This window comes from Helianthus annuus, chromosome 4 (genome assembly GCF_002127325.2).
Source record: "Helianthus annuus cultivar XRQ/B chromosome 4, HanXRQr2.0-SUNRISE, whole genome shotgun sequence".
Taxonomy (NCBI): Eukaryota; Viridiplantae; Streptophyta; class Magnoliopsida; order Asterales; family Asteraceae; genus Helianthus; species Helianthus annuus.
In genome coordinates, this window is record NC_035436.2 from 8,115,195 (window position 1) to 8,129,391 (window position 14,197).

General features: G+C 38.0%; 1 protein-coding gene across 1 annotated transcript; it reads right to left on the bottom strand.

Annotated features, from left to right (window-relative positions):
- Positions 1 to 10,091: 10,091 nt before the first annotated feature.
- LOC110932875 (receptor-like protein 14) lies at positions 10,092 to 12,636 on the bottom strand. Its single transcript, XM_022176127.2, has 3 exons — positions 12,477 to 12,636; positions 10,473 to 12,335; positions 10,092 to 10,429 (listed from the first exon to the last, which is right to left on the bottom strand). Exons 1-3 carry the CDS (start codon positions 12,634 to 12,636, stop codon positions 10,092 to 10,094), a joined length of 2,361 nt encoding a protein of 786 aa, XP_022031819.1.
- Positions 12,637 to 14,197: the final 1,561 nt, after the last annotated feature.

Genomic DNA, 14,197 nt, shown 5'->3' on the forward strand with positions numbered 1-14,197 from the left:
CCTAGCAGTCTCGATCAATGTGCGGTTCTTACGTTCAGCGACACCATTCTGTTGAGGAGTATAAGCTGCACTAAACTCATGAAGAATACCCTTTGAAGTGCAGAACTCCGCCATGGAATGATTCTTAAATTCAGTACCATTGTCGCTACGTATCCGCCTAACCTTCAACTTATACAAATTCTCAATCTGAATGATCAAGTTTTTGATGATGCCAAAGGTTTCACTCTTGTGTGCCATGAACGCAACCCAAGAAAATCTTGAATAATCATCAGTAACCACGAGACAGTATTGATCACCCCGAATACTCTTGTGCTTGACAGGACCGAACAAATCCATGTGCAAACGTTCAAGAGGAACTGCCACTGTGTTGATCTTCTTTATAGGGTGCTTCTTCTTTGTTTGCTTTCCTTTCTGGCACGAAACACAGACGTCTTGAAGATGAAAATTTTTGAGAGGAACACCATTCACCAATTCATTTGAAACCAAATGATTCATTTTTCGTAAGTGAATGTGACCCATTCGTCTGTGCCAAGAGATAGTGTCCTTTTCTGTGGCTTTGGAAACGAAACAAGTTGCTTGTGCAGACGTAGTAATAGCCTGGCTCATGTCAAGGACGTACAAGTCATTTATCCTTGGAGCCGACAAGAGAATCCATTCTTTTGGAATTTTGAAGCCGGGTTTCAGCACATAACATCCATTAGCATCAAAGTGTACTGAAAATTTCTTGTCACAAATTTGAGAAACACTAAGAAGATTGTGATCAAGTTGTTGCACAAAATTGATCTTGTCAAAGCTGACAATCCCGTTAGATATCATTCCTTCACCCGTTATATATCCACCTTTATCTCCAGCAAAAGCAACATAACCTCCTCTAATAGATTTAACGTCGTAGAGAAGCTTCATGTCGCCTGTCATGTGCCTGGATGCCCCACTATCAACAATCCAATGACTACTGATAGTTCCTCCTAAAGCACCCTGCACATGAACTCAAATGAATTAGTTGGAGATGGGGACCCAAGCCATTGTGGTCTTGGGTCTTCCATTTTCATCAATGACAATAACTTCTTGTCTTTGATGGTTGGTGAATTGTGATGGTCCCCCTGATTCAGTAACCGTTTTTGGTTTCCAAGTCTGTTTGGTTTCACCAGTGTTTTTCTTTAAAAGTTTAACTTCTTGATGATTTGAAGTTTTAGAATTGTCTGGTTTTACAACAACAGATTGTTTTTGAACCGCATCGGTTTTAATCGCTTTTTCTATCTTTTTGACCTGTTGGCGTTTCTGTTTCTTTTCCCTTTCTTTTACAAGGCGGGGATCTTGTTTTGTGGAAACAGTTGGCTGACGGTCAGTTTTGCCACGGGGATCATCAACCTTTCCTTTTTGTTTATGAAGATATGGGCAGTTTCTAATAATGTGCCCAATGGTTCCACACTCAAAACATGATCTTCGTTCTACAAACCCCGAAGAATCATGTGATCGCTTAGCCGATGATGTTGAACTTTGTGAACCCGAGGTACTAGGTTTTGAACTACTTGGTTCATTTCTTTTCTCGACAATAGCTTTCTTGACAAAATCTAAATTAGATTGATTTTCAAACTTTTCAATTTTGTCCGTTCCCGTCGATTTCACAAAGTTAACCTTTTTCTTCTTCTTTTGGTTCGGCTTCTTGTTAGCTTGAGCCGGTGTCTTACCTTTGGGTTTGGTGTGATTTTGCTGTGTTGGCACTGTTGGTAATTTCTTGTTACCAAATTGTTTTCGGATTTCAGCTTTTGGAATAGGAGGACACTGTGTAACTGTAACTTTAGGTCCTGCCTTTCCCAAGAACTTACTCGTCGAATTCTCAAAGACTTTGCAGATTAAGGATTGATTAACATTCTTAATGGGAAAATCTTTGTCTGAGTAAATTTTATCATCACCAACTAGAGTGTACAGCAAATTCACACTCTCCGGCTCTCCTGCAGAAGAGGACTCAGTTGCAACAGTCTTAGCGGGTTGAACAGGGGGATCACATAGAATGTGATTCTCAAGAGGTATGTCCTCATTTTTGGCTACCGCATCAGACTTTGCTGGGACAGTATCGTCAGATTCATCATCAGACGAATCAGCATCCTCAATCACAACTGGAGGATCTTGATTCTGTTCAGCACTCACAAATGTATCTGCTGACACATCTGAATCTGAGGATACTTCCTTTTGGTATCCGAGTCCTGCAGCAAACTCCTTAACATCTAGAGGCACAGAAGGTTCAAAGAAAACTCTGTCCTCTTCATCAGGCATGGCGTCATAATTATGTCTCACTGGTGGTGGACACTTCTTGTAGCCTATGCATGTGACATCTCTCTTTTCCTTCTGAACATCAATGATGTGATCTAACACATAGCTAGAGCTCAAATAACTGTCTAGCTTGAGTCGGATCGCATCACTTTCGGTTTTCACACAGGCCATCTCTTTTTGCAATGTTTCAAGACGAGAGATATACAAATTAATGTCCGTCTGTTTTCTTGAAACCATTTTTGTCAATTCAGTTTTATCTTTCTTTAATGTTTCAATCATTGACTTAAATTCTTTTTCATGGTTTTCATGAAACATGTTGGCTTCTGTGCATTTTGAGAGATCCACAGTCAATTTCTGATTGTGGAGAAAGGTCACATCATATTTTTCTTGCAAAGCGTCATGCTTACTTTGCAAGTCACTCAAATTCTCATTCACAGTAGTATGTTTGTCTTGCAAGTCAAACAAACTAGCTTGTAAAGCATCATGTTTGCCTTGCAACTCAGACATACTTTTCTCCATTTCAGCACATCTAGCATGCAACCTAGCACATTCATCACAATTAGCAGCAGTGGGTTCATCGACACATACCTGACTTGATGAACCGTCGACATTAGCCATAAAGGCTGAATGGAGAGAAGACGAAGTATAAGCAGCTTGATCCACCAGAATAGATCTTCTTTGAGTTTCTGCTGCAGCTTCCTCCAAGAGTTCATCAATATCTGCATCGATTGCTGCATTCGATGTCTCACCCACATAATCATCACCAGAATTGGATGATTCTTCATCAGCACTCCTGCTATAACCAGAAGAGTCTTCATCTTCAGACGATTCACCACCACTAGCAGAAGATTCTCTACCACTGGTGTGAACCAACTCTTTCACAATTTGAGCAAAACATGCTGTTTCATCAGGAGCATCACCACCCAACTGGATTGACCAGTCACAACCTTCATCCACCTGAACTGCAAGTGCTCGGTTTGTTTGGTTATTTGCAGGCACCAATGAACGCTCAGTGTTTCTGTTCTGATTCTGCTGGTTGCCTCGGTTTCTGAAGGGATTTTGATTCCCGTGCTGTGCTGGCTTTGTACATTCCCTTTTAAAATGGCCCCGTTCACCACAGTTGAAGCACTTAACAGCTTGCTTATCGAACCCATACTTGGTGTCTCGCTTGCTTTCCAAGCTGGTTCTGCCAGTACTTTCCATCCAATCCTTTGCTCTTCTCACAGCACTCGCAAAGGCCCACTTGATATCCATCAAGTCCATCTCTTCCTTATCAATCTGCCTGTAATCTTCTTGTGTCAGATTAATGTTTCCAATCTGACCTTCTATCAACCCACAGTACGCGCTCACTACAGTGTTAAGCAGCTCCATGTGTTCCTTAGCTACTTCTACACTGATTTTAGAGAAACTTGAAGTGTCAAGCTGTACTGTATTTGGCTTTGATTGTTGACCTGCAGCAGATGATGTTCCTCCATAACACGCATATTGAGGTTGTTGAGCAGGAGGAGGAGGAGGTGGTTGTATTGGATTTCCATACAGATCTGTGGTTGGAGGCGGCTTTACAGGAACTTGCACTGGATTGCCATACATATCCGTGCTTGTGACAAACGCCGTTTGAAGTGGAGCGTGTGAACCGGCTTTTGCAGATGAAGAATTGGAGGTGCCATAATACATCTCTGGATTCTGTGGCACTGCAACTCTCTTTGCCTTCAACGTTTCTTCCTGATCCTTGTTCTCCAGAAGCTGCACGAAATCGTTGATATTTGTGGTTTTCAACGTTCCGTTGTACTTTAAGATTTCCAGGAAGTTATTCCATTGAGGAGGCAATGCATCGGCAAACTTCTTTACCACCTCTGTTGGAGTCGTTGTGACTTCAAAGTTGGTCAGCTCAGTAAGCAGATGATAGAAACGGCTTGTCATATCTCCCAAGGACTCCTTATCCATACATGTGAAGCCATCGAATTCTTTCTTCAGTAGATCTCGTCGTAGTTGACGTGTGGCTTCATTACCTACTCCTCTTGTCTTCAATGCATCCCACAGCTTCTTCGTAGTCTTGAAACTGACGAACTGATGATAAATATCCTTGCTCAGTGCTTGAGTAAGAATAGCGTATGCTTTCTTTTCTAAGTCATACGTCTTCTTTTGATCATCAGGAAGATCGGCAAATGTAGCTGTCGAAGATGCAGCAACCTCGATAGTTTGATCGAATTCCGTAGTGAACCGCAACCACAACTCTGTATTTTGACCAAGAATGTATGTATGGAAACGATCAACCCATCCCGGATATTCATTAAGATGCATCAACTTTGGAGGCCTGTTCAAACTTCCGGTTTCACTTTCGCTTAGTAGAAGACTTTGAATACTCGGAGTTTGATTTGAAACAAACGCCCATTGACCAGCTTGAGTGGCATTTGTTTGTGAGGATGTAGATACAGGTGATTCGGCCCATGATGGAGATTGACTGGTATTCATGTATTTTCCACTGTCTGGAGCCGGACTTCCCCACCAACTCGGATTCATTTTTGACTAGAAAAATAAATTCTATGTCCAAGTCACGAAAGATGATGAGCACCCGAAAGATCACTCCCAGTCGAAGGACCCTGGTCGAAGGATCTGAAATCACAGAAACCTGTTAACAACAAACAGACCACAATCGAAAGATATAACCTTGTTCGAAGGATCAACAGTATTCGAAAGATTACTGTTGACTCTCGAACAATGATTTCGAAAGATTCAAGAGCTCGAAGGATTCTCCTTTGAAAGATCCTTATCTTTCGAGCTAAATCCTTATCTTATCTTTCGAACAACAGATCTCGAAAGATTCACCAATACGAAGGATCCTAATCTTTCGGACACTAGTCTTTCGAAAAGATTCCTTTCTCGAAGGATATAATTCAAACTTTGAAAGATGAATCGAAGGATAGTAATCTTTCGACCCTTTCTTGATCGAAAGATGATCTTTCGATATCGAAAGATATCCTTCGAGACTTCTGACACAAACAAATCTGATGTGAAAGGTTGGTGAAAAGGTGACAGGTTGGTAGGTCAACTTTCGGCAAGATGGTATCTGCAGGCTGTCCTATCACCACCAACTTTGAAAGTTTGCCAAAAAAGTTTTCCAAAAATGACAACCTTATCTTCAACACCAGTCACCGGAATTTTGAACCGGAATATAGCCGGAAAATTCAAAATCACTTAAAACAATTTTTCACGTTACCCAACCCCACTTTAAACACTCCCGGTTAGTTTAGACACGTTTTTACTCAAAGAAAGTGCAAGAAACTAAGTAAAAACAGGTGCAAAACCAAGTGTTTCAACACACCAAAACTTGTAAAAACCCGGTTTTAAACAAGGTAAAGAGCGAGGCTCTGATACCACTTGTAGGTCCCTTTTCGCGGAGGATTACGAACCTAAACCTTGTTATACAAACCTACTAGCGAGTGCGGAATCCAAGCTAGCAAGCAAACCGAGTTAGTAGCAAGTAGAGAGACAAACACACAAGTTCACCGATTAACACAACTTGTATTAATGCAATGAGGATTCGGTTACAAGCTCAATGTTTACAGAAATGTTCTATAAACTCTCTAAGTGTGTGTGTGAGTTCTGGACAGAATGCTCTCAACACTCTCTATCTCTCGGATGTGCAAATGGCAGAACTAACTCACACATACACTGCATGGGTATATATATACCCAGCCCATGATGCCAGATCGAAGGATCCGAAGGATGGTCCGAAGGATCATCTTTCGGATACAATGCTTTCGAAGGATTAGCAAGGACCTCGAAGGATAGTCTTTCGAGGTCTATCATTCGAAGCATATCTTTCGATGAGATCGAAGGATCCAAATTATCCTTCGATCTCTACATCATCCTTCGATCAGAACATCTTTCAATATACAAACTGTTGTCCAAGTCAAACCGGAGGATGGTTGACTTGGTCAACTTACAACACTTCAAAGGACATCGTACATACAGACCGAATACAGACAAAGTACAGACACAAGTGCACCAACAAGCCTTTCTCCATCTCTCTCTGAAAACAAAGTCTCTCTCTGTCGCCGCCATCACCAATGGCATCCCCATCGCCACCACCGAAACAACAAACAATACCCACGGTGGTAGTATCGGCGATGGTGGGTGCACGCTTTTTTTCCGGCGAGAAAGGATAGTATTTGTCGATCAACTTTGTGTTTGAGTATTAGTATATAATGTATTACCGATAGAGGGTCAGGGTTATATAAGGTGTGAATGGGTGGTAAACGACGGAAGAAACGGTGGTCGGAGGGACACGTCTGTTTGGTTGTTAAACGCAAATTCACGACGATACTGTTTCTGTCGTTTCATTACCGGGTGTCCCACCACCGATTGAGTTTTAGTTTAAAGGTGTGTATTTTTGTTTAGGATTGCCACTGATTAAGTTTGAGGATTAACTCTGCGTATCCACCGAATCAAATAATTTGTAGTAACCGCCATTAAGACTTAAGATTAAGAAGATGGAAAACCGGTTTTGGTCGCGTCGGTTTTTTGACGGAATGGTGCACGACGGTTGCCTGTTCGGAGGGGTATCGATGCCAGTTATTTATGACCTAAATGGGAGAGGATGTGAGATGCTGCATGTAAACGGTGAGTCGTTTTATATGAAGCCAAATTGTTGGTTTCATAAACAGTGCTTTTCTTTCTGGGAAACGCCTTTTTTGCCGATTATTAAAAGGGTGCCTTCAACGAAATGATGCGATGGAGTAGAATTATTTTTAGATTAAAAGTGTTAACTAATTTAAATGTATTATTCAAGGGGTGTGTATATTGAGATATGTTGGTTTGGAAGGTAATATTTAAGAGGTGTGTATATTAGTTAAGGGTGTGATGTGAAGAGAGTCGACACAACTTTTGAGTTACCCTAAGGCACCCCAGGTTACTTTTTGTAGGGTTATGTAATTTCTTTTATTTGAGCAGGGCATCATATATGTTGTTTATAGTGGTTTCTCAAAGCAATTGTTGTACAACCTGGTATTCCTTTCATTTTTTGTAACTTATAAGCTATGTCATATTCGTTATTGACACTAGGTATTTTTAAGATGATTTTCCTACGAGTACTACTGTTTGTATATCAATTTTCTTCCCTACTTTGTAGGGTGATCATTTGACCATTATAAATGTATACAAGGGATCTCTTCAATCTAATAGTTCTTCAAAATGGTGTCACAAAAACATTATTAATTACCATCCAACAATAAGCTTTTAATGGCTTTAGACAAGTGTTAAAGTCCAATCTTTTTATAATGCTTAATCAATATTTTTATCTTGTATAATTTTTTTTCTTTTGGCAGAAACTGGTACTCGAAGTCAGAGAACAACTAAGAAGAATAATACAACGAATAGAATTAGCCTTAAAATCATGCGAATACAGGTACTTTCTTTTATATTGTTTTTGACATATTCAGCGAATTGAAGCAGCTCTTTGCGGATCTCCCCGTCTCTAAGATAGGACGATTGGGTTTGGAAGGGTCCGATTTTACTCCCCTTAAGTAGCTCTAGTAGAGTCGAGTGGCCGCTTTGGAATAATTGGACCCCTGCAAAAGTCATCCTATTCAGCTGGAGAGCCGCTAATCAAATCGCCTCTAATGAGAGTCTTATGCGTAAAGGGATCATGGCGGGAGATGCTCTTTGTCCGAGGTGTGGTATTAGAGACATGACCGCTTTTCACATATTGTGGGATTGATTATTCGCCAAATCGGCTTGGTGGTCGATTTTCATTTGGTTAAAGTTGCCTTTTCTAGACCAAGTTTCTTCAATCCAAGAGATTTTAGGTGTTGCTTTGGGGATGAATGGCTCAAAGCCTTGGAAGAAAGTTATTGAGACAGTTATGCAAGTGGCAACATTGGAGATTTGAAAACTGAGAAATGAGAAAACCTTCGATGCTCGGCATATTCCTTTCAATTGAACATTGGATATCATCAAAGAAGAGTCTTTTCTTTTTGTGAGTAGTAGATCTAAATTTTGTAATTTCACTTAGGAAAGGTGGAGAGATTTTAACATTCATGATCTAATTTTGTAATTTCGAGTTCTGGTTGCTTGCTGGCCTGGTTTCTATATTTTATATAGAAATTTTGTTGTTCGGAAAAAAATATAAATATATATTTAAAGTAATTGCTGTGTTTTTATAAGGCACTATTAATATGCCCGTCCACCGGACGAGTATAGAACTAGTTATGTTGGTTTTGGGCAGATCCAACAGATTTCAAAGTATACCATTTGATCCAGTTGAACCAGCAAATAAAGTTGACTTTTCTATCCCATGGTCAGAAAAACAAGCATCATTTTTCCATCAAAATAGAGATGTCAATAGGACCCGCTAAGCAATTTAGCATTATTACTCTTCGGATTACTGCAATAAACACAATTTAGCATTATTACACAAACTTCCCTTGTATTGTGCTTCTCAATGCATCCCTTTGACCCTTTGCCAAGCATGAATAATTTTAATGATGATTTACTACTTGTGACTTCAACTGTAACAAGTTTTTACGACACGTAGTATACTACCTTGGTGCCCGCCCCACGACTCCAGCACATCCATAACATATGTGTCATTAGTTTATAAGTAATAATAACACATCATATCTTCAACTGGCAGGGGTATTGCTGATGAATACCGATCTGCTTCCATCTCCAATATCCCAACCCTCAATCCCTAAAACCCAATGTCACACAAGACTCACAGCTGACACTATTAGACATAGGGTTTCCTTGCATCGGCAGTCCGAAGAAAATTACAATAAAATAATTAGAAGAAAAAAGAAAATGCATCAAAAGGCCTGTACAAGTGTCCATCTTTATCCCTCCACGGCTTGTGACAAAAATCAGCTGTTTTATTAAGATAAAAAATATATTGCTAATTTCATTTATAAAATGGCTTCAGTTTTTCCCTGTTCGTAAATTTCAATTCCATTTTGCTAGTTTTCAGTAGTGCTTCTTGCATAAGTAGGATTTAAAAACACTTATACCTAGTCTTCTTCCTATTGGCAGCGGAGGATTATCACTTGTGTGATAATCATTAACATCAGAATTGATTCTACAAAGATTGGAAGTAGATTCCATATTATCCTTGATCAAGTGCACGATAACACACACACACTCAAGACAGAATGGAAACGAAACTGAACAGGATATTTTGAATATCTTGGTGCCGGAAATATTTGCCGGCAAATGTCATTATATACACACAAAGGTGGCCGTTAATGCGGTGGTTATTCTTGGCGGGAATAACTACCATTTGAAATGGTAGTTTCAACCGTCATGCCCCTCCTCCTTATTCGATACATACATATGTAATATAAGTTTAATTATCCTAAGGTTACATAATACACATATAATTAAGTTCATAATCTAATACTTCCACATTATAACACATAAACCAAAAAGTCAAGTATATATACATACGAACACATAGTTTTGTGTTTATTCCTTACATACATTCTTCAACAACTTACCTGGAATTTCAAAATAAATCCTTTGCAGTTTGGGAGCTAATTTCCAACATGAAATTACATTAAATAGCAATGGATTTAGTGACAGAAATTGGTTCTTGCTTTAAGAATAATTATCCATTACTAATTTCGTTTTGTCAATTAATTTACAACGGAGTTCCGGCTATTTTTATAATATTATAAAAAAGCAGCAATTGCATTGCTAAATTTAGGTTGCATGTATTTTGCTTGTTTTCACTCTTGTTTTCAATAATAGGAGCCATAGAATCAAGTATAAAAGTATATGAAAACAAGTTGTGTTTATTCTGTCATACCATATTAAACATGTCCTACCTACAAGGGCTTCCATACTAGATCACAAAGGAAGTAATAGCATGTATACATACATTCTTCAATGAAGTCAAGCCATCTTCTTTTCCAGTAAGGATTGACGCAGAGAAGTGTGATAAATCCCAAGATGAACACAAACCATGTGGAACCAAAACTTCCATAGAATGACACCATGTCCATATTGTACCATTTCTCATGACTTCTTTCTTCATTGGTTGGTTGGATCAATAATGATTGAATCGTGCATTTATTCTCCAACGGCAGTCCACAAAGAAGAGGATTCCCTTTATAGCTCTCTTTGTTAAAGGTACTAAATTGTGCTTTCATTTCTGGTAGTCTGCCTGATAGATTGTTGTAAGAAACATTGAATTTCTGGTAGTCTGCCTGATAGATTGTTGTAAGAAACATTGAAAATAGCTAAAGCGTTTAGCTTAATTAGTTCCTGTGGAATGTTTCCAGACAAACTATTAAAAGAAAGGTCCAAACTCTCTATGTTGGCAAGGCTAGAGAAGTTAACTGGAATCGGTCCAGTTAGCTTATTATGAGAGAGGTTGAGGACATGAATTCCAGTCAACAATCCTAGCTCTTCGGGGATATAACCAATTAGTTTATTAAAAGATAGATCTAGTCCCGACATGATATCAAGAACGTTACCTTTATAGGCGTAAGAGAGAGTTTTTGTTGTGAACAAAACTTCATCTTGTATTCCTGATACCTCATATGGATGATCTATCATGCTAAACCAACTATTTCGAGGATTCCTATAGCTATATGAACTACTAGCACCAGAAAATTGATCAACATCTGTGAAAGCTTGATAACTTGGACGATTAATATTTTGTAGGCAACCGGGTATTGAACCAGAAAGGAAGTTACCAAATAGATCAAGTAAACTTGCATTAGTTAACTGACACAACTGCTTTGGAATATTACCACTGAACTCATTTTTTCCCAAAAGAAGAATCCTAATATTTGATAATTCACCAAGAAATTTAGGAATCCTGCCAAACAATCTGTTGTTGACAATGTCTAAAGTCAAAATATTGGTCAAATTACAGAAGGAATTGGATATAGACCCAGCGAATGCGTTGGAACCCAAATGAAGATGCTTCAAACTTTCCGAAACTAAGCAGGATGGGATGGATCCTGAAAAGTGATTTTGTGAGATGTCAAGAAAAGTGAGTGAATTTGTTCCACAAGGAAACGGACCTCCCAACCTATTATTTCTCACCACAAGTTCAGACACGAAACTCATGTTGCTTATCCAAGCGATCGAACCAGTGAAAACGTTATTGCTAATATCCAAAAGGCTAGGCCCAGAAAATGTACTCATTTTATTGTCATGGTCTCCAATTTTCCCAGAAAAGTAGTTGCTATCTAAGTGAAGGACCCTAAGCATACCAAAACTTAGGTTTCCAGAAAGTACCTCACCATGAAATCTGTTATTTGATAGTTTTAATACCTCCAATCGATTGCGGTATGTGAACAATCCAAGTGATACTTCTCCAGAAAACCTGTTTTGAGATAAATCCAATATCTCTCGCTCGCCCAAATCACCTATTAAAGATGGGATACCACCCTCTAAATAATTCCCAGATAAATTCAAACGAGTTATCGAGGGAAGGAATTTTTGTATGTCTTTAGGAATGACACCTTTCATGAGATTTCCAGACATATCCAACCATCTTGTATTAGGATTCCTGTAAAACGGCTTAGAAAATACACCACCAAATGAGTTGTTCATTAGACTAAGAACTTCTAGCATTGTGTTATTTTTCATCAACCAAGTCGGAATATCTCCCTCCATTGAGTTATGCGACATGTCTAGTTTCTTTAACCTATGTTGGTGAAGTAGAAAGCTAGGAACAACACTTCCTGTATGCATGTTGATATTACAATTTGATAACGCAAGACCTTTCAACTGGAACATAGGATTCCAACCTCTAGGCTCTTCTGTTTCCACCTCGAACTTGTCATTGTCACTTATGAATCCAACAACCTCAAGGTTTTTGAGGTTGGAGAACAAGCTGAATGAGAAGGAACCTTCAAATTTGTTATGACTGAAATCCACATACTCGAGAGATGTAGGATTAGCAATCAGAGATGGCGGAAGTGTTCCTATGAATTGATTTGAAGAATTATCAAGGAACTTAAGAGACGATAGCATGTTGAAACATTCGGGCAGCTTTCCAGTGAACATGTTGCCTTGAAGATTCAATTCTTGAAGGTTCTTTAACTCACACAAGCCTGTTAAAGAGAAAATTATGGTTTATAATTCAAGTGTAAAACTAACTTGCGCATGCATGGTTATTCAAATTAGAAAAATTAACCATTGAGGAAAGACAATATAACTAAAAGTGTGTAAGCATTTTGCTTTAGACAACTTACCATGATCGAGTAATGATCCGTTCAGTTTATTGTTCGCAAATGAGACAACTTTAAGAGAAGATAATGCCTTTATTGTTGATGGGATGGTTCCAACAAAATAGTTTCCTTCCAAATCTAAGACCTCAAGATGGTGGAAAGATGCCAAAGCTATATTAAACATAACAAGAGGTGATTATATATATATATATATATATATATATATATATATATATATATTATGTGTATATATATATATATGTATATATATATATGTATATATATATATATATATGTATATATATATATGTATCTATATATATGTGTGTGTGTGAGAAAGATAAGAAAGAATCACAACCATTAGATCTAAATTAATTGAAAAGGGTATAATTGTAAATGCATTAACAAATTCAAATATGGTAATCCTTGATTTAAGGATTTGGAGAGAGAAAATCCTTGATTTAAGGACTTATAACCGTCCATAAATATAACACCATTCAGAGCATGTTCATATATGGTGTTTTAAATATTACACCATTCAGAAAATATAACACCATTCAGCACAAATATAACACCATTCAGCACAAAAAAAAAAAAAAAACACTATTCACATAAAAATAACATCATTCAGCACAAACATAACACTATTCAGCTAAAAAAAAACACCATTCACACAAAAATAACATCATTCAGCAAAAAATATAATACCATTCAGCACAAAAAAAACACCATTCACACAAAAAAATAATATCATTCAGCACAAAAATAACACCATTCAGCACAAAAAAAAAACACCATTCAGCAGTAAATAAAATAAACACCATTCAGTACAAGAATATAACACCATTCAGTAAAAGAAATATAACACCATTCAGAAAAAGAAAAAAAAATACCATTCAGAAAAGAAAAAAACACCAATAAGAAAAGAAAAATAACATCATTCAGAAAAGAAAAAACACCATTAACAAAAGGAAAAAAACACCAATTAATGAACAGAAAAATAACACCATTCAATAATCCTTACATCTCTGTATCATCTTCTTCTCCGCTGCCGGCACCACCACTGTCGGTCCGCCACCGCCATTACAAGTGGAAAACTCACCTTCCACATTTTATATAATTAAAAATTCACATTATATTACAAAACCCTATTTTCTTTTTATAATCACAAACAAACGCCAACAACAAATTCACTTTTCCTTCTTCTCTGTTTACGTTTTCTGTTTGCACATATATTTGGCATAAAAATCGTTGGTGGTGACCACAGGCTGCGGAACTACTAGTCGATTATCACGCTTCATCTGGAGATTTTAGACGGGAGGCCAGGTACTTTGGTGATTGAATCGTTTGTTGTAGGTGTGGATGAGAAAGTACCAAAAATCAGTTAACGCTCAAGAAACCCCCAATTGCTCACCTGATTATTCCTTCTCGAAACTCTCAACCGACTTTGTGTCTTTATTAACCGCACCGATCAAATTCCGGTCACAGTGCGCCGTTGCAGTTACTCATAATAATCACCGATGGTGCTCACCGGAGACGACGACGTAACAAGGGATTCTGTTCTGAATATGGAAGAAGAAAGAGTGAGAAAGAGAGAAATTAGGAACGTATGATAGAGAGAGAACAAAATTGTAGGGATTTTGATTTACAAAATGAAGATAAAAAGACAAAAATGCCCCTAGATATTTCAATTCAATCCAAATTAATAAAAATATTATACATTTTGGTCCCTATTGATCTCAACC